Here is a 22012-nt window from a genome sequence, read left to right on the forward strand (position 1 = left end):
CGTCTTCACCTTGTTCTCAATTAGGATAAATCAATGCATGAAAATTAAAAAGGCTTTCTTTTAAAAGATCAATTATTACAAATTGATTCTCTCAATTACTACGATCTAAGTGTAAATTTTTTTATACACATTTTTTCAAAGTGCGTTAAAAGTCCCCATAGTATAAAATGTTGATGTAAACTCTTAACGCACTTTGTAAAATTTTTTTCAAAGTGCGTTGAATGTGTCCCAAATTTAACACACTTTGAAAAAAATGTTCAAAGTGCGTTGATTTTGTCCCAATTTTAACACACTTTGAAAAATATTTTCAAAGTGCGTAATTTTTTCAAAGTGCGTGGCCACAGGGCATTGAAGATCGGGCCTCAACTTTCAACAGACACGTTGCAGTGTTAAAAAAGGTTTAAGTGATAGTGTTTGGGGAAAAATTCAGTACTGGAACCTACTCACCACCCTCCCCACCCCCACGAAATAGGATTTTTCAGGTTTAGACAATGGTCAAATATTCGTCTTTTTTGTTTATTTATTTTGCTTGTTTAGTTTTTCAGCTTTGAATTTTTTCTTTTTGAATAAGCCCTCTTCACCCTTCCAATTTGCTTCCGCGCCGCCAATGCGGGGTGACATTGTTATGAATGCATACATGTGCATATCGGACATAAACATAATAGATACATCGACACATTCATATTGTTAGGTACTTTTGAAATAAACAATGAATGTTACAGAATACGTTTGATCCCCCCATGTGATCTATAGACAAAGTCATGAGTTCGAATCACGCCGGAGCTTACATAAATTTCACCTTTCCAAAAAATTTAATTAAAGATATGGATTTTATTGAAAATATGACAACAAAACAAAATAACAGTACAAATGTATTACCACATTTGGAGTACGCCTGTCCGTTTGTTCAAAATCAGGCAATTCGGTTGAGAATTAAATCCAAAATGCACGTAATAAGATCAGTTTTATACTCAATTGTTGCTGTAATAATTCTGAAAATTTCCACTTCCACCTTTTTTCCAATATGTAGTTTATCAAACAGAATATATCATGTCACAGATCGGTTTTTAAAAATACGAGTTATATAGCCAATGAGCCTAGTTAACTGTTTGTCACATTATACTATAAGCCAAATGTCCAGCTATTTTTCAGATGTCTATCTAGTCCCTACGAAGGTAAAGTTCCGAATATTTTACATCAATTATTAATAACTTTGAATTCTGGTCCATTTATTCTATAAAAAGTTTGATACAGTATGTCATTTTATCTATGATATTGCATGTACAAAGAATATTCATAAACGCAGGCATAAGTGAATTCAATCTATGACATTTTGCTGCAAAAATCATATAATGCTTTGCTTTAATATTACTGTTTATCAGTAGAATGTAATGTCTTCTGTATTTAAACTGTATTGATCTTCTTCAGGGGCTATTTACACAGACAGAAACAAAACTGATAAGACTTGTCAATTTGATAAATCTGAGTGGAACGTTCAACTTTATAAGCAGCAATCCTCCTTTTGCAATTTCAATGATATTTTTCCAAAACATCACTTCAACTTTTTAAACAATATATAACCAGAATTAGTTGTCTTACTTATTGAATTTAGTTTATTGTCTTTAATTTTTCAAAAATGATTAATTGTCCTTTCCGGAAGTATTGGTTGATCGATTGAAAGGTTTAATCTAATCCCGGGTGTTGACAGAGGGTTTTCAATGTGTCTTATCTCTTCCCTCACGAGGAGGAATATGAGTTTTGCACTGTGTCAAACAAGGGCAGTGTAAAAATGGTCTAACCAGAAGTAAGATGAAATTGAATTGTTTTTTGTTAAGTTTCTGTATCTGTATATTGTATTTATGTACACTGGTGGCGGGAAATGGAGGATTCACCCTCGCGCCAAGTCCCTCCTCACCGGACTACAAAGCGGACGAAGCTAAATATGAGGATGGAGGAATGGCACCGCTCTTCAACTTCGCCCGGAAATTCATCAATATGTGTTTATCTGATATCAAAGATGTAATAGAAGGTATAATTTTCATGTTTAAAAAGTATTCAAATAATTCTTTTGATGTGTTGTTGATGTTGTCACCAATTTTATTTTTAAATTGGTATATTCATCAGATAATACAACGAACCTACTTATAAACTGGGGTATTTTTTTCTGAATGTTTTGAGCATGATAAATGTAAAGTGTTTGACGATTTTTCTTATGACACAAAATTCTGAACTTAATTCAATAGGTCAATTATAGTTTTATACTAAAGTCTTGCTATGACAAAACGCCTTACAGCTGACATTGACAGTACTTACTACTATAACTGTTGCTTGGTAAGCTTAGATGTATCGGGACTTAATTTCTAGGTAATTAAACTCAACGAAAATTCAAACTGCCTTTTTCAATTAAAAAAGGTTATCTATTAATATGGACGTTTTATTTTATCTCTGCGAAGGAAATGTATGAATTGCCTACACTTTATCAGATTTTTTTCTATCTTCTTGACATTTTTTTAAACTGACATTAACATGAACATAAATAGCGGGGTCGCTTTTGGTATATTTTTGAATTAAATGTCGTGTAAATGCTTTCTTCCCTACAAAATTCTGTTACTGTCATGAAATACGGGGAAGATAAGTTTATACCAATTATGACGTCATGATTGAATTAGCACTAAAAGGAAAGACTATACTTATTTACCACATCTTGACCTTAAGCATCAAGTTAAACAACAAATGATTAAGATCTCCCTCTACCGTAAAACAATTTAATCCCGAAATAGAAGGAAAGCAAATGCAAAGTTCAAACAAGCTTCTACAGCTATTCCTTCTTCAAAATAAGAAATGGTTTTAAATGTTGAAGACGCATTAGGATTATTGAGAGGATGCAGTCTTTGTCATCAATTTTTCGATTTTTCTTTTTTTAATAATTTACATTTTGTTTATTTTTATGGCAAAAGACATGCTTGGCCTCCTAGTTTCTTCATATGTAAAAAAAAAAAATCATATTCTATGACATACACTATAAATTTGCAATCAAATATATACAATTGGGAGCAACAAAAAAATTGTGAAAATTTTGATGTTTTCTAACTTTAATAAAACTAGGTTTACAGTAGATAGTAGGCATAAAGGAATGCACGTTCAAATAGATTTATGTTATCAACAGGTGCTTGAAATGTTTTAAATCTTCTTCGCGTAGCTCTTTTGAAAAAATTCTTTTGGGGAACAAACCGTATTTCATTTTTGAAAAAATCGATTGAAGTTAGTTAAATTGTTTGGTCTTTCAATCATTCGAAACGAAAAATCTATAATGTAAAAATCTATGAATAAATAAAGATTACGTTTGAAAACTTGTGGGTAGAAAAATATCTAGAGAAAGAAATGTTAGAGTTATAATTTAGTGCATAGATACAAGTCTATGTACATTTCTGAAAAATCATCAGATCTTTAGAGGAGACGATGGGTCATTTAATTAATGTTCATAAAACTAAATCTTAAAGCTTTATCAAAACAAAGAATGTACCGCAATATAAAAATATCATTAATGTAATCATTCCTAAATAATTTTCAGCGGATTACGGTACAGTAAGAAATTTGATTTTATACTTCGTATGATGATAAAAGAATCAGAAATACTTTATTAACAATATCAAATGGTTCGAACATATGTTATGTAGCAATATCATCTTTGTAAGGCTCATTATGATACTTGTTGAATTCTTTTGGATTCTTTATCTCGAACTTAAGCTTACAGTTCAATTAATGAGAATAGTTCTTATTAATCATATTTCTTTTCAAAACTATAAACACATCAGCCGACAAAATGTATTTGATTTACCCTATTTATATTCAAAGCTTCAAATATATCCTAACACAGATAATGTGAAAGCACAAATTTTCGTGGGGGTTAATTTTCCTGGTTTTCAAGTTATGAAGAGACCCACGAATTGATGTCCACCACGAAATGCATTTTTTCACAAATATTTCTACTGAAGAATTCTTCAGCCACAAAATCAAATCTTCATGAACCAATATATATCCCTAAACACCCGAAAATCTTACCCTTCGAAAATATGTGATTTTACCGTACATTTGTATATAGCATTTCATTCATATGTCGACTCCATATATATCAGTGAACTCTAACGAAAAGGAACAATAAGATCTGCCTCAGATGTATCATATTTGGATTTTTACTGGTTATATTATTGACAAACAAGTTGATGAAACAAGAATTACAACAGTCTCGTTTAAAGTCATTATTTCATATGTTCTACTGTCGATACAATGACCTTGTCAGCAAATACACTTTATCATTGAGTCAAATGCTGACTGACGTTTTTCATAATAATTATTAGTCCATTATTTACACTGAATTGACGACGGGGTTTTTCCCTTATTTCCCAATCATTCAAGGAGCACACGGCGGGTGTGACCGATCGGCAGGGGATGCTAACTCCATCAGGACACCTGATCCCACCTCTGATGTTTTTGAGGTCCATGTTTGAACTGCCCCTGTTTTGTAATGTTTTATGGACTTTTGATCTTGAATTTTGATCGTTATCTCCATATGTTTCATAATTATAGTAGATAAGGGCCGACTATCAATTAAACGGTATCACACAAAAAAAAATGACCTAAGTTTTTAAACTGTCATGTTTTCTTATTTATCTAATAATGATCCGTTATTTTATGCATATGGTGTTTGTGTTCCCAAATCCATTCTATACTTAAAATCACAATTTGGATAGGAATACTTTTTTTAATTCGATACAGGTATTTTGACATACTTCATAACAGCTATTAAGTCTATGTATTTAAAATAAACGGCTACGGCTTTTCTATCTACCTGATAAAAACATAAGGTTCAAAGCAGGCATGACAGGACTAGAGGGGATGCTTAATTATTTCTAGAGACCTGATCCCTCCTTTGTCCATGTTTAATGACTTTGGTAGTTCTTGATAGTTTTTAGGACAAAGCACTGTTTCTGATCATCACCTTTTTCTCATTTTTACCGTAAAATTTTTATCTATTTTCAGCTCTTTAAAGACTTTTTTTTTCATTTTCTACGTGATATTCTGAAAGCAGAATGCCTTTAAGGATGTACAACACACCTACCCCAAAAAATTCCTGTCATTTAATTTTCGTTATTTTTGTATATTTAATACATGACTATATATCTACTGCATGTATGCATATTTTGGACAAAATCGTTCGAGTGGTTTTTGGACAGGAACTTCCGAAAGTTACCCCCCTTTAGTTGTTTACAAGGAGAGAAAATTTTTAATCAATGAACTACTTAAACCTTGATTTTCAAAAAGCCAGGTTATATATCAATGTCAAATTTCATTGGCTTATTCCTTTAACCATTTAACACAAAAACATAGTCATCTTTTTGATATACATATCATCAAAACAATTTTTAAAGACCTTAAACTGAAAAACTATGAATTTTCCAAGCCTTGAAAATTGCGTATTTTTCAAATTCAAAATTTTTTTGTGAAAAAACCTGTCGTTTAATTTTGGTAAAAAACTTTCTTTAGGTAGCTGGTAGTAAAAATAATCTTCATAATTTTTTGTATAATTTTTGTACGACCAGTTTTGATTTAATAGCGGAAAATTACCCCCTCCCCCTTTCTCAATAAATCACGTTCCCGCGCGTCTTTTAGACGAGGGTCGATCACTTTGTTATATGAATCTACAAATACACATTAAAAAAAAATTAAATTGGAATATTGCTTTTGCTTGAAAAATATATTAACTTACAAATTTAAAACTTCTCATGTGTAAAGCGTATTTAAATGTAGATTTTTAGGCAATTTTCGAATACCCCTATCACCCCCACCCCTTCCTCTTTTGCGTCGCAGACCATTAGCGTTTGACGAAACGTCGTTTACAGTGCAAATATACTGGTATTTCGTCAAGGATCCCGGAGGTATGCATTAGTTTTGAAATTCATGAATGCAGAATACATATTGACTACTCTTTTTATATGTATCAGGAAAAAATTACTGAAAGATTTTAGTATTTAGTCCATATACGTATGCGTTATGCATTCCATATCACATGAAACCTGGATACGAATTCAAGTTTTGTTGAACTTGAATATGTTGATTTTTGATTTTATTTCTTTAATTTTATTCATTAAAAAATGGTGTTTGTTCAACTCTCCTGTGATATAAAGGGAATAATTGTAGTTTCTTTCATGTCATTATTTCAAACGAGACAGTATGTGGCCGTGGGGATACATCGACATTTGCATTAGATGTACATGTATACACCCCTCATGATATTGTACGCATTTCTTTCAATGTCGTCGCTTCTAAAGTTAAAATGAAAATTCCGTATTCGTCCACATTAACTTCAAAATATCAAACATTAAACTCTTCATCTATTTCAATTTATATCAAATCGCACATTGATATTTTTTTTAAAAGCTTATAGGCTACGTTTTGTTTTGATTCGAGGAAATGCGAACCGACATTGTTGACAGAAAGTCAAAGTTACGATTTGCTGCAATAGGATATTCATAAATGCAGATAATTTCAATACAAGTGAACAATTCTTTTCAATTCTATACTTACATTGTGTATATGAGGTCTATAGTATTCAATTCTCGGATTTATCAGGTCTTGCTGTAAATGTATCTGATTCTGTGGAAAACCGTAAATAAAGGGAGGAAAATAAACATCTCCTACATTTTCAGAGTTGTTCCTCTTTGATCAGTAAGGGTCTGAGAACAACATCGATTTTACATTGTAAGAAGTTTTTTGTTTATTTATTGTTGTTTTATTTAATTAAAGAAGAAAAACAATACATGTATTTATATCGTGTATGCACAAATTGTAATGAAGGTCATTAATCGGAATGTTATATAGCCAATTGTACATAATGAGAATTTCGGCAAGGTAAAATAAAATTTTCATAATAAAAGAAAATTCTGCATTTTGATAAAAAATACAATTTATTGTATATGAAATGAAATGAAATAAACATTAAGGGGTGGTATTTTATGTCTTGCTTTTTACGGAGTTTAATCGGGTTAATTAAAGAAACACTTATTGATTGAGTATGGTACGCACAATCACAGCCAAGTCCCATATCTCAATTTTCTTTCATGATTGATATACATCGGGATCGTTTTACTCGTCGTTTTGACGCTTTATTTTTGACGTTAAATTTGACGTCACGTCAAACGTTCAATTGAAATCGCAAGAATTATCTCCCCCAGTGTGTTGTACGTCTTTAAATGACGCATTATTTATAAAAACAAAAATACGAAAGGAATGGAAAAATACAGATGAATTATTTTAATAAATCAAACACTTTAATTTAAGATCAAGGGAAGTAACATCTTATTTTCAGTTATCAAAGATGCCATAAAAGGCAATATTGGTCAAAATGTAGAGGATATTCTCCACACGGTAAGTTTCTTTGTATGTTTCTTTACATTTGAAATAGTTTCCTTTTACAATTCTTGTCTGTTCGATGAATGCAGCAATATACCCTCATCACCTGCATACGGATTTTATATACCTCAATTGATTCGAAACGCAAAAGCATGCTCAACGTATGAACAATTCCTAAATCGAGATTAAATATTGACAAACAAGTTGATGAAACAAGAATTTCAGCAGTCTCGTTTAAAGTCATCATTTCGTAAGTTCTATACTAGTAGTCGATACAATGACCTTGTCAGCAAATACAATTTATTACTGAGTCAAATGCTGACTGACGTTTTTCATAGTAATACTAGTAGTTAGTACCTTATTTATACACTGAATTGACCTCGGATTTTTCCGGGTTTTTTCCCGATCATGACAAGGATTACAAGGCAGATGTGACCGGTCAGCAGGGGATGCTCACTCCTCCATGTCACCTGATCCCACCTCCGATTGTTTTTGATGTTTGCTCTGCTCCTATTGTGTATTGTTTTGTGGACTTCTGATCTTGAATGCTGTTCGTATCTCCATTTGTTTCATTTATGCATAGAAGAAAAACTGAAAAAAAATATTTTCTCTTCATCTTAAGATATCTTTATATTTCATTTTAAAGTAACAATGTTATGATTATTCAGATTATCAATGACCTTTGTATGCATGGATGAGTTGTTAATAATTCCTCGTTGTTTAGGTAAGGGACAACTTCCTGGGATTTTCCATCTCTGTGGTTGTGGGAATTTTGTTTATTGTCATCTTCCCGATCGTGGGTTGCTGCTTCTGTTGCTGTAGATTGGGCTGCAAGGCTTGCTGTGCACAACCAGAGGAAGAAGATCCTAACGTGTCCTGCAAAAAGGCTCTTTATGGAACTATCCTCTTCGTTTTCATAGCGTTCACTGCGTAAGTATTTTCAAATGGACAACTGGACTCCGGGGATTTTTCTATTATTTTAAGAAATACAGAAAAAATCGATTTTGTTGTTGCAAACATAATATATGTAATTATTTAGATTGAAAAGGGAGAAGGTAACAAACATTGATCGATCGAGAAAAAATCTTCAAACAATATACAATTTTTAATTACGATGTTCTCTTCCTAAAGGAGTTTAGATTTCAAGTTAAATGTTTTACGAATTTTAAACCCGACACTATTGAAAACAAACAATCTTTTTCCTACATTTTCTTATACTGAAATATATATGTGCATTGTAGAGCTGGTAATATCTGCGTGTATGTATCAAATGATAGAATTTCGTTGGCACTGACAGAAATTGTAGACAATGTAGACACAAACCTTGACGATCTTAAGTTGTTCATGGACCACACAACCACGGTACTGACTATACTAGGATAACTTTAATGTCTGGATCATTTCTAGAGGGACATCCTATTTTATTCTTTTCATTTATCACTGCATTAGAGTTTCTGATACATGTTCCTCTCTCTCTTTCCTTTTTGTGTTTTTTTTAATTTCTAGTATATAGAAGAACGTCATTTAATTTATACTTCTGTTTGTTATGTTACAATAGCAAATAGATTTAATCCAGACAAATTTCCAAGCAGCAAAGAACGAAATCGACAAAAAACTGGACATAACAAGTAATTTTTACATTTAAGATCAAAATTCGCTTTCCTCTTAAAAAATAATTCACTTGCTTATTTATTTTACACACATAAACATGACTTACGAGAGTGATTTTCAAGATTTTAAATAAAATTGTGTTTGTTTCATCTGTCCTTTAATGATAAGATATATAAACTATTTGATTATCAAAATTATTTTATTTTTATAAAATATATATACTATACATTATAAAAAATAAAATAATTTCATTATTATTGTTTTATCAACAGAACTTTCTGAGACTTTACAGCACAAAGCCGTGTCTCTTTTGACAGGGGGCGCTGTTCAGGATCTCCAGAGAGGTGATCAATAGCATCATGCGTAATTAACACTTTTGTTTTGTAAGGCTGTTCTGTACATCGAAAAAAAAATCTGACTGGCATGGTCCTTATTTTGACCGAATAGTTATGAAGTGTAAATCTATATCTAGCAGCGTAATTGAGTTTTTAATTAAAAAAAAAATGATCATTATTTTTCATGGAACATTTCATTCAAATTTTTCTTATTCAAATCAAAATACAGTTAGCATCAAATTGGTATTTTGTCTAATGAAGGTTCTTTTAATGTTTCATTTTACAGATGTAGATCATCTAATTTCTGCAATACACAGCATCAATCAGGGAACTCAAAAATTTCAGACAGCATGCTCAGCAATATCATCAACATGTTCTGTGCCTACGGTCAGAATCGCAAAATGCATTATATTTTCAAGAGTTAAAATTGAAATTAAGGTTTTAATTAAATGTAATGATTATGCACATAAAATGGTTCGTGTATATGTGTGTTTTTCTTGGATTTTTCAGGTGCTGCTTCCTACAGTTCCACCAATAAATATATCTGGAGATGTAATTTTTATTGTTTTGATTACTGAAATATCTGTATATTTGTTAGATGTCGATGTAAAACAATTACAAAAAGAAAAGCTTGATCTCTTATCTTAAATATATGGCGCTTGTAAAATCTTCTAATTATCCTGTTATTATCAATAAATCTTTATCAATTTTTAAATATATTTCTCTATACCAAACAAGAGATGTATGTGTTATTTGTTAATCAAAAAATAAATAAATAACTAAATGAAGTTTATAGACCAATAAAAAATTGACTCTCTCTGTTTAGGCCACAGCAAGTATAAAAACAACAATTGACAACGCTTTAAGTGGATCAGCTGCAAGTAATATTACTTTTTAAAAGTTTTTTTTTGACTGAAATAACCAAGTTTTTTTCAAACTTAAGTAAAATGTAAAGCCATATGTTGATTTCTAGCAATGAACCAAGCAAAGACACAATTAGACAACGCTGACACAGAGATACATGATTTGGTGACGAACACAAAGGACGCTATACAAAAGGTAAAATATATATTAGATCTTTTTTAATTAGATTTATTGTTATTTAAATTTACATTTTTACTGTAGAATGCTTAAATGAATAACTTCTCCAAATTGTTCGCAAACTTCTCTCAATCGATTCTCCCAAGAGAAAGGACGGAGACTAGAAAAAAAGTTTACAGAGAAAGACAGGATTTTTTAAAAAAGTTTATATTACATTCGAAAAAGATAATAGAAAATTATTCCAGAAATGATGCTTTTTGGGCGATGATGAAGTTTATTTGTACTTAATATATTCATGATTTTGTTTCTGTTTCGCTCATTAATTGCGATTGAAAACACATAGAGGATACTAAGCTCAGACCGCGCTATTAATATTTCAAGATAAGATATTTATAAGTATATGTTAATAAATTTAATAACGGTGTCTTCTTCTATTTACTCTTTCTGTAAATATTGAAAATTATTTCGAAAACTTTTAATTTTTTCTATATTTTCTAGAAAATAAAATCTTAAAGTTCGTGTTTTCTTAGCTATAATCATTTGAGATGGAAAAAAATACATTATATTCAAGCGATTCCTTTTTTGTCACCTCATATCTCACGGCGTTTTCATTTTTCATTGAGGTTTATAATATTTGTATCTTATATTCAGGGAGATACAGTTAATATAAAAGGAACAAAAGAAATGGTGAAGGATCACTCTAATTTTATAAAACCGTACGACAAATACAGGTAAGTTGCACTAAAAGGTGTTGAAATGCGAATTTTTTATTTCAGAAATGATAGAATTTTTTTTTTTTTTTTTTGGCTAAATTGATATCACCGCATAAAAATCTAAAATGAAACTTAAATTTTTATCTCTTAAGGGGTACCGATCCTCTGAGAAGACAGATAACTTTCAAAGTACAAAATATGAATACTACTCACAGTTTTCTTAATCAGAGTTTCCTAATTGAGACCTCTGAGTAGTCAATTCGATGAAATCTAACATAGGATGAAAACAGTACTTTCTTTTTCTTTTGCCAATTTCTTTGTAATTGTTTAATTATATTTAACAATAAAACATTTCAATCCAATTTCAACTTCAACTTCAATTGAATAATTTGTACAGTTGTGTCTTTTTAAAGACCATTTTCAAAATGGTTTAATGTTTCAAGTACTTAATACAGCATTTTACTTAGTATGACAATTTTTCACATGAAGAAATATTTAGAAGAAATATAACTCCTCCCAAGAGATGTTTTTTTTTCTAACAACAACGTACAACATTCTGATTATCTGACTTAGGAAGCATTGCATCATAATGTTTTGTACATGATTTTAATAGGTATGATACTAAGTATTATTTTCATATGCACCTCATATTTTAAATTTAATGTTGTGATAATAAATTGTTACTCTGTCTGTTCTCTATGTTAAATTTCTTCATATCATGATCTGACATAAAAATCATTTCTGAAAACATAAGCAGAGTTTCATACTTCAAACTATTTTCCTTGTGGTTCTAATGTTATTGTTGTTTATGAAAATCAATATTACAAAATTTAAATTTTTCTAAAGTTAATTTTATAGCAGAGGGTCGGGACCCCTTAAGCTTGACTTACATTAAATGAAATAAAACGTAAATACATATTATGAATACGATGCATGCATTACATGTAACCAGATGGTATGCCGGGATCGGCTGTGCTGGGGTTGTCTCCCTTATACTCGCTCTCTACTGTTGTGGGTTGTGCTGTGGGTGTTGTGGAGGGAGGTCCGTCAATGACCCTCTGGAGAAAGGCTGTGTTTCTAACTGCGCGGGACGTCTTATGATAGGGTTAGTAAATACGTCTTATGATTGGGTTAGTAAATACGTCTTATGATTGGGTTAGTGAATAGATAGTTTTCGATGGACCTAAATCTAGCAAAAGTTACCTCCCTTTGGTCGCCATATTGGAGGTCGACTCGGTGAGTTTTCCTCTTTGTCTTACAAAGTTTAAGAAAATATAGCAGATATATTTGGTGGAAAATCTTTTTTAATTTTTTTTTTAAATAAAGGAGGCTTCCAAAAAATTTATATATTTCGATCAGAAAAATAATTATTCCTAATTCAAAATCGCAAATAAAACATGAAGCAATATGAGCATTTGGCCCATTTGGACCTCCAGTATAGCTGCCAACGGGAGGTAACTTTTGCTAAATTTAGGTCAATCGAAAATTATCTATACGTCTAAAGATAGGGCAAGGGGCTCTTTAACACAGATGTTAATGCTGGAAATGTCGACTTTAATACATACATACATTTTATGAATTTAACCAGGATTTTTCTTTCGGACAACTGCGTTTTCTTATAAAAAGGATACTCTGTACTAAAGAATTTTCATATCTTGTAAGTTGTTATTTCTGAAAATGATTTTGTTTAAATTATTATGATTTTACTCAAAAATATATATATAAAAGATGCTATCGTTCCTCGCTAGCCTTTAGAGAAGGGTCTTTTGGGGGATTTCCATGGGTGCTTGTGAGGTGATTCCATTATAACAAATATTTGTGTATTCTTATGAAGGAGATTTTGATATTTAGATATCTCAACGACGATTTTCAATTTACAGCATCATAGACCTCTGTTTTACTAGAAAAAGACATTGAAGGAGAACTTAAATCTTTATTTTTGATAAACATGATTTATTTAACCTTTTTATTATCACCAGCTTTCCTTTAAGCAATACGCAATAAAGCATATCCATTTCTATAAAATGTCTATGCCCCGTTATTAGCAAACTTTTTTTGTATTCAAATGAAGCAGAATTTGTCCAAAATCCTATACGTGAAAAGGAAGAAAACACTTGCTGTGGCTTTCAACTCGACATTTAGATATATATCGACGACGTATTGTCAATTAACAATGGTTATTTCCATTCTCTTGTCATTACGATATATTCCAGTGAGCTTGAGATAAAAATACCACAGAGTCTAACATATCTGTTTCATATTTGGATATTTTACTTTAAAAAGACGTAAAGGGTAATCTAGCGATCAAGCTCTGTGATAAACATGATGACTTAAACTTTTCAATCGTCAACTTCCTTTATTTATGCAGCAAAATACCTTTATCACCTACATCCAAAGTTTATATCTCTCAGTTGATTCGATACTCAAGAGCATGCTCTACGTAAGTACAGTTTCTAAAACGAAGTAAATTAATGACAAACAAGTTGATGAAACAAGAATATAAGCATTGTTGTTTAAAGTCATCATATTGTAAGTTGCATGGTCGATACAATGACCTTGTCAGCAAATACAAGTTATCATTGACTAAATGCTGACTGACGTTTCTATACTAATTGTTAGTTAATTATTTACACATTGAATTGACGAAAGATTTTTTTCCCGTTATTTCCCGATCATGACAAGGAGCACATGACGGGTGTGACCGGTCGGCAGGGGATGCTCACTTGTAGGGCCATTATTTTCATGTAGAATTGTCCACTTTTAACTCCATTTGCCCAATCACAAATGACTCATGGTTAATGTTACCAATGGACTTGAGATGCAAGTTTGCAATTGATTTCGCATCTTGTATTTCTCCATTCTCTGTACTGAGCCACCATGTAATTTTATAAAGCTTAACATATTCTGATGGAAAATAACCCAGTAACATGTTTCGATATGAAGTAAATTTGCAGTACTTACCAACAGGTTTCATTAAATCAAAATTTGTTTATATGCAAGTGTTCCTTATTCAATAATAAACAAATTGGCAAAACTAGCTGAAACGTTAATAACAGATTCCCGTTTGCATTCAAAATATCTTTACTTGGGTGATGTCTTAAATTACTCACTGTAAGACCCTTCCATGATTGTAGGTCTTTAGTTTTTATATTTGTGTTCTGCCCACTACTGATGTTGATAACTACGACACTTTATATTCCTGGAGCACTGCTAGAGAGATACATCTGCCAGCCGCTGACAGATCCAAAACTGGAGCTGATAGACGAAGTAAATGTTTCCACTTTCCTTCCAACATTTTATGATCATGATAATTTATTATAATTCAATAATTAATAGTAATTTGAAGTTAGAAAAAATAACGATGCATTCATATTTACCATGATTCCGAAAAAAGTTATAATTTTTACATGTCTGTAATACATGTTGCTTTTTGTCCCCCGCTTTGAGAAAAGCGAGGGGAGACTAAATCTCATTCGTCTGTCTGTCACAAAACCTTTAACCTTGGTTATCACTTTTAAATGGACATAGACAAGACTTTCATATTTCTCATGTACATTACTTACGACAAAACCATTTTAAATGACCTTAAATTTTGACTTACTTTTTCAAAAATGTTAACATTACATTAATTTGGTTATAAGTATTGGAAGAGAAAAGATAGACCTTTTATATCTAATGTGTGTATTACTTGTGACAAGACCTTTCCAACTATACTGTGATTTTTTACCCAGTGACCCTGAGTCCTTGACATTCAAGTATAACCTATTTTTCAAAAATGTATTGTTTTCTTAAATTTTTTTAGAAGATTAACCCTTGACCTTAGATTTTTACCATATTTTCAAAAATATTGGCATCGAAAGCAAATTGAAAGGGGATGGGGGCTAAGTAAAAGAAAAATAAACATTCTAACCTGAAAAAAACTTGACAAGCAAAATAGAGAGAAAGAAAGAAAATGTGTATTATCCTAACACGAATATCCTATTCTGTTTGTGTGCATGGGGAGGGGGTACTTATATCTATATTTGCCAAAAAAAAATAGGGGGGGGGTTACCTCCCCCCCCCTCTTCGGTTCCGACGCCTATGAAAAAAATTAATCTTTGTGAATATTTTTAATGACATATATAATAGACCATTCATATTTGACACCGAAAGCAGAAGACCTCAGTTCTTTGAATTTGCATGTAATCTGTGCATCTTCACAATGTCAAGGCTTTGTGAAATCGTTTTGTTTCACGTCAAGGAATGACATCACAAAAACTTGACATTATGAAGCTATCTTTAAAGCTCATCGATGGATTTGAATACAGTCTAGAAGGTGTTCTTAAACATGAACAAGGACATGAAATGGATCTTAAAACTTTCTTTGGGTATACCTCTACTTATTACTTTCATTTTCAATATAGCAGCCATTTGACTGAAAGATTCACTATAATATCAATTGTGCATAATTTGTTGATCTTACAAGCTGGAAAATGACTTTTCAGACTCTTCAGAATTTTTTTTTTCAGAAACTGTCAGAAAAACCAGGCAATCTATAAGGCATTGGATATAGAACATTTGACATTGTTCAATTTCAAATTTTCTACACTTGAGCAGAAAGTACAGGATATAATCAATGTAAGTGCGTCATTTTAATTGAAAGTATTCATAATTTTAAAAATTCTCTTCTCTTTTCTTCTGTTATTGGGAAAATGATTATTTTTGACCTTCATAATGATAGCATTCATATCATAAAAGACAACGTATTTTAACATTCTGGGACTCATGATTGTTTTCTAAGGAACGTATTCTTATATATGTCATTTCTTAGTTATTCTGTAGAATACAAAATATCAAAAGAACGCGAGGCATGAATTAATAAACTTTACTTCCATCATCGTCTATTTTTCTATTTACCATTAAACAATATTATTTAATTATAATAATTATTGTTACTAATACTGTATTTTATAATTTCTGCAGGATATGAGAACCAAAGGCTCATCCGGGATGGGCGATATGCTGAATGATACATCCAAATATGGCTCCGCAAATTTACTGCCTGCAGGCCTAAACGCAAGTCTGAACAACGTAAAACAACAGATGCAGAGTTTAGATCTGAGTGCTTTGGATACAGCAGTAAGAGATTGGCAATATTCACAACTAAACAGAAATGTTTAATGTATTTCATTATTTAGCGACATATGAAGAAAGAGACTCAACTCTTGAAAAGCTTGTATTGCTTCAAAAATTCAATACATGTATCTACATAGTTAATACAATTTGTAGGATGACACAGTGTATAATCAAGTTTTGTTGAATGAAAGGAAATACGTATATTGATTGAAAACTTTTCAAGGTTAACATCTCACCCAATACCGACAAACTTTCAATTTGCCATACAATTTTTCTGTTTTACTGTCCAAGCAAAATTAAACTTGAATTAAATTGACATTTAAGCTCTTTAATCCTTCAAAGCAACTCGTTATGGTTTTTAAGGGGAGGGGGGTTGGGTTGGGTTAAGGTTTGAAATTATTTCTTCAAAATAAAAACAAATGGAAATAACTCTGCAATAATTTATTCCTTACAGCTGAAAAACATGGAGAATTTAATCTCAACTTTTAGTTCGGTATGTACAGTGCATGATCCTTTTCGACTCAATTGGATATTTAATGATTAAAAAAACTGCAAATATACTTACAAGTTTCTTTAATGAAATATATTTTCATTCTATAAATGTAAACAATGACCTAAAATTAAAAGAGAAATTGTTAATTTGGATAAACATCTTATGACAAGAATAGCATTATACTAAGAATATGTTTAAATTAGATAAATTTGTGTTCAATTAATATTCTATCTTGGGATCTTAAAACAGGTTTTCTTTAACCCCCTGATATTTAATGAATACTGATTTTTTTTTCAAAGGGTGCGTCACACGTCAAAGACATGAAAAAAGCATTGGTAATTATATTGATAAAGAAAGCATAAACATGCTTACATAAAATGTTGTAAATTTTTTAGACCTAAATATGTGAACAAATATCCATAAAAATGTTTATGATAAAATGATAAATATATACAAATGTCATTTATAAAAATCCAGTAATTCAGGCCAGTTCTATTCGATTGCATATATAGGAAGATTTTATGAAAACCATCATGAATGATTAAATAGATATATCATGCAAAAGAAAAATGTGTTTATTTTAAATCTATTAATACACCATTTAACATATTTACAATACATAAATACATGTACATAGCTTTAGATTGATGATTTCATAGGATGACATGAAATCAGCAAAGGTGGAGCTCTCCAAACAAAAATCAAACATTCCCGTAAGTAGGAATCCAAGCAAAATTAAAATGATAAGCATTATAAGATAAATATAGTTTTTGATGCAAAGCTTGTGAATGTATTTCTGATTATTTTAAGTATTTTGTAGTCTGCTGTAGACAATGTCAAAAAGCAACTAAATAATGCGACTGATGCTATGAAGAAGAACGGAATGAAAAATGTAATCATACTCTTAAATTTTTGTTCATCGTATAATGAAAATCATTTAATCCAATCATTAGATATTAAAATTATTTACAGGTAATTTCATATTTTGATATTTTGTAGATTGCACAATCATTTATTAATGAAACAGTAAACATTGTTGACTTATATTTCAAAGATGTCAAAAACAAGGTAAGCTAGAAGACATATATACATGTAGTTGTTTTATTACTTCGAGTATTGCTGTTGGAAACCCTATTAAAACCCTGTTTACAAATACAGCTCTTCCTCTAAAAATCCATCTATACCACTGAATAAAATTAAATGAGAAATTAACTTAATCTTTATTTTAAAAAAAGATGCCATTGTGCAGCTTCTATTAAATACTCTCAACAGAGAGAATTTATGTCAAACCATGATAAGAAAACACTTGCTTTGGTCTTCAAGTGACATTTCATGCTAATTGTTAGTCCACTGAATTGACTACATTTTTTTTCGTTCTTCCCCGTCATAACAAGGAGCACACGGCGGATGTGACCGGTCGGCAGAGGATACTCACTCCTCCATGACACTTGATCCCACTGCACATGATGTTTTTTAGGCCTGTGATTGTTCTGCTTCTGATTTGTAATGTTTGAATGGACGTTTTGGCTTTAAAACTGTTTGTTATTACCATATTTTTCAATAGGGTTTCCAATAGCAAAAAAACAAAAAAAATGCTTTTCCTATTACTCTCACATGAGAAGTGAGGTATCATTTTGTGAACTCATTGCTCAAAGTACCTTTTGGGTGTTTTTGGTAAAATGGTATGAGCATCATAAGTTCAATATTGCCTTTCCCTATTCAACATCTAAGCTTTTGAAAGTATTTAATAAAATATTTTTATGTGCTGGGACATGTACCAACAACATCAAAGTCATTATGGCATATTACCCCTCTATTTTCAAACAGGTACACAATGAAATAGGCCAATGTCAGCCCTTGTGGAATCTCTACAACTCTATCATAAAAATTTCTCTTTGTGAATACATTGTGGACGCGTTTGTAAGTATACATATTGCAAAAGGAAATAAAAAAAATAGGTATATATTTGCAAATACAATATATTATATTTTTTTCTGATTTAGTTTTGTCCTCTTTCTTAAAAAAAAAATAAGACAATACATACTCTTTTTGTTATGGGGAGTAATGGCTTTTTTAGAACTCTGAATACAATTCTTCTTCTATAATTCTACAATTACTGATTTTATATAGGAAATCAAATTAAAATTTCAGTGAATTTTGACATTTAAATTGTCCATTAAGTGCTTTTACAATCGTTTTGCTGACTTTCAATGCCAAAATGTTTATTTTGAACCATGATAAAAAAAAATTGTTAAATACTATATAGTGAATTTTTTAATGAGTTTATTTCTTTGATAATGACGAAGCTTAGCTTTTATTATGCAAGTCAGTTGCCCTATTTTAGGCAATGGCAGCTGCGGTTGACCGTTTGAATCCATGATTTTTTTAACTGATTGATTTATTTATTGATGTATTTATTTTATTTTATTTTGTTATCGCAGTATTTCAATGAAATACTTTTATTTTCTAGATTTAACTATTCGCTGTATTAAGAGTAAAGCTTAACGATCGAATTTATTTAAGTATAAGATATACATGTAATATGAAATCAACATCTTTTTTTACGCAAGTGTAGTCAAACATTTATTTCTTATATTTCAAGAATGGTTTCTGGTTTTCCATTGGATGGTGTATATTTTTCTTACTGCCCGCAGCAGTTATAGGAACAAAACTCTCCAACTTCTTGCGAGATGTGGAGTACGTCTACGAAAATAAACACGATGCAGAGTAAGTTTTAAGGCTTATTCTAAAATGTGCAGTTTAAACGTCTATCAATTTTCCATTATTAAAACATACACTTAATTGTCTTTAATGTTTTTCTGTTGCACTTTCTTTCGATAGGAGTGGAAAGACCAAACGCACAAAAAAGTAGGTTAAAAAAAATCAAAACAATGAATAATATCAAATTGTATAATAAGCCACTAGATAAAAATGTTTATATATAAACTTATACTTATGCATTTATAAACTACGCGTTTGTATCTCCAACTTATTCATCCTTTTAATTTCAGGAATCAAGTAGGACACAAAGATGATGAAGAATAAAACATAAAAAGTTAGGTTGTTAGACAACATTCATATTTAATGTATAAAAAGCATGTTACTGTTCACAGAACATGTATATGACAACATTTTTGGTGTGTGAACGTTTGTTTTAGAAAACAATGATTTTGTAATTTTCTTGAAATGCATCATTGCAGCATTATACCTTTTTTGTTTCTTTCCAAGTGCCAACCAACTATCTTGTCATACTAACAGAATTGAGGAGGTAATACTGTATTGTTTCATTTAAATATAATTCTTCTTATATATGGAAATGTGTATGAATTTCTTGAACAATCAATTTTAATTTTGAAAAATTCTGACATTTGATGCAGACTATATGAAAAATCCCTGGGGTAGGGTGGGACCACAATGGACAAACAAAGTTTTACTTAGGAGTATATAGGAAAAATGTGCTTCTCGAGAATAGCAAAACCATGATTGGTCACATTTATATGGAAGCATCCTCAGCTTGTGTGGATTCAAGTCTTTTCAAATCATGAACCTTGGGGTAGGGTTGGGCCATAATGGACGAGCAAAGTTATACATAAAAATATATAGATTTTTTTTTATCTTCTTCTCAATAAAAGCAAAGACTTGATTGGTCATATTTATATAGAAGAATCCTCAGGTAGTGTAGATTCAGAAAAATTATGCATTTATACTTTTTTATTCTACCAAAAGCTGTCAGGTGACCGACGTTGCCCATGGACCTCTTGTTATTTTTTTCCTTTCCCTAATCAAGACTGAAATATCGCAAGTATTTTTGTTAGAAATCGGCAATAAGTCAAATAAAATTAGAATAATTCTATGCATGTGTACCTTAAGTTAAATTCACTGGAATATTTATTTTTAAAAGGTTTCTTTTGCTTTGTATTGGTGTTTTGTTATTCATGAATATTTTATCAATATCAGTCAGGTGATTTGAAACTTGTTTGACTGAAATTCTTTTTTTTTCACAAATGATTTTTACCAAAATTTAATTTTAAGAATGCTTTCGTTTGCTTTGAACATATTTTTGACATTATGTTAATTAAAGGGATTCGACACAAGTTCTAAAACGTTAGCTGTGCCATATAATATATAATTGTTCTTAATTTTATTTAGTAAATTGTCTTTTTTAGATAATATTTTTTTCTGTTTCCCAAGTTTTTAATGATCATATTATTATCATTTCAAATATTTTGATTGTGATTTTATTTTTGAAGTACATGTATATATCTCTGTTTTGTCTATGATTTCAAATTATCAAATTATTTTTCATTCGAGGAGTTAATGATGCGTCTTTTGACAAGTCTTTTCCTATTTACTTTTCCATCCATTCTGAGTGATCAAATCATTCTCTATAATTTTGAGGAGTTTCACTGTTTATGATACTAGTTGCTTTTTCCGGTGATTTTGAATCTAATTTTGTTCTCCTGTTATTTTTTTCTTTTCCAAAGACTGAACAATCAAATCTTTATACATGTATTTTAAGAATTTTTTATGCTTGTAACCTTAGATTTGAACTCGTAATTGCTTGTAAAATATCCGTCCATTTTTATATTAAAATGTCAGAAGTTGTCTTTCTTTCCTAGTAAATTTAAACGCTTCTCATATCTGTTGCCTTCACATTAAAATAAGAGTAAAAGTTAAATATACATGATATAATACGGCATTTGAAACGGCATTTGAAACATCATTTTAAAATGTTTTACAAGAAATGTTGTTGATTTTTTTCTTGTACAGTATATGAACTTTTGCATATGATAAAATCATAGATTATACATCAATTTTGATTAAATGAGTTGATTTTAAAATGCAGTAATCGTATAATAACGTTCCATATCTGAATAAGCAACGTCAACTTGTCTATTATGGCAGTTTCTCCTTGTCATCAAATAAGTAATATATTTAGTCATTTACTAGTAAAATGCTGCAGATCAATAACACCAGTTTATCATGCATGCACAAATGAAAACAAATAGTTTTATACTATAGTTAAAACATTGTAAACGTGACAGAAAAAATAAATGTATTCAAAATTACTATAGCATTTAATAGTTTACAGTCATAACATTGTGAACATTATTTCAAATTGAATAAGACATTCACCTTTAAAAGGATGAAATTTTAATACATTTTTGTATAAAAATACAAAACCGCTGTGGCATATAGTATTGTGAACATTATTTTAATCTATTAAGTAAACCATATTAGAAAACAAAAAAATGCGATCTAAACTTAACATAAGTAGATAAATGTAGGTCTTC

The 22012-nt window shown here is 30.5% G+C and overlaps 1 protein-coding gene across 1 annotated transcript; it reads left to right on the forward strand.

The window, feature by feature from the left end:
- The first annotated feature begins 1674 nt into the window (after nt 1-1674).
- LOC134229800 (prominin-1-A-like) lies at nt 1675-21324 on the forward strand. The gene is made up of 25 exons (XM_062711589.1): nt 1675-2029; nt 7367-7425; nt 8135-8340; nt 8652-8772; nt 8969-9038; nt 9294-9365; nt 9643-9743; nt 9867-9908; nt 10183-10237; nt 10330-10415; nt 11049-11128; nt 12063-12215; nt 14245-14377; nt 15395-15477; nt 15619-15727; nt 16073-16228; nt 16680-16718; nt 17018-17053; nt 17378-17431; nt 17539-17610; nt 17718-17786; nt 18546-18638; nt 19321-19445; nt 19560-19586; nt 19730-21324. The coding sequence occupies exons 1-25, from the start codon at nt 1810-1812 to the stop codon at nt 19761-19763; spliced, it is 2295 nt and encodes a 764-aa protein (XP_062567573.1). The 5' UTR covers nt 1675-1809; the 3' UTR covers nt 19764-21324.
- Nucleotides 21325-22012: the final 688 nt, after the last annotated feature.

This window comes from Saccostrea cucullata, unplaced genomic scaffold (assembly GCF_032062105.1).
Source record: "Saccostrea cucullata isolate Sc308-1 unplaced genomic scaffold, CSIRO_AGI_Scuc_v1 ctg114, whole genome shotgun sequence".
NCBI classification, from domain to species: Eukaryota; Metazoa; Mollusca; class Bivalvia; order Ostreida; family Ostreidae; genus Saccostrea; species Saccostrea cuccullata.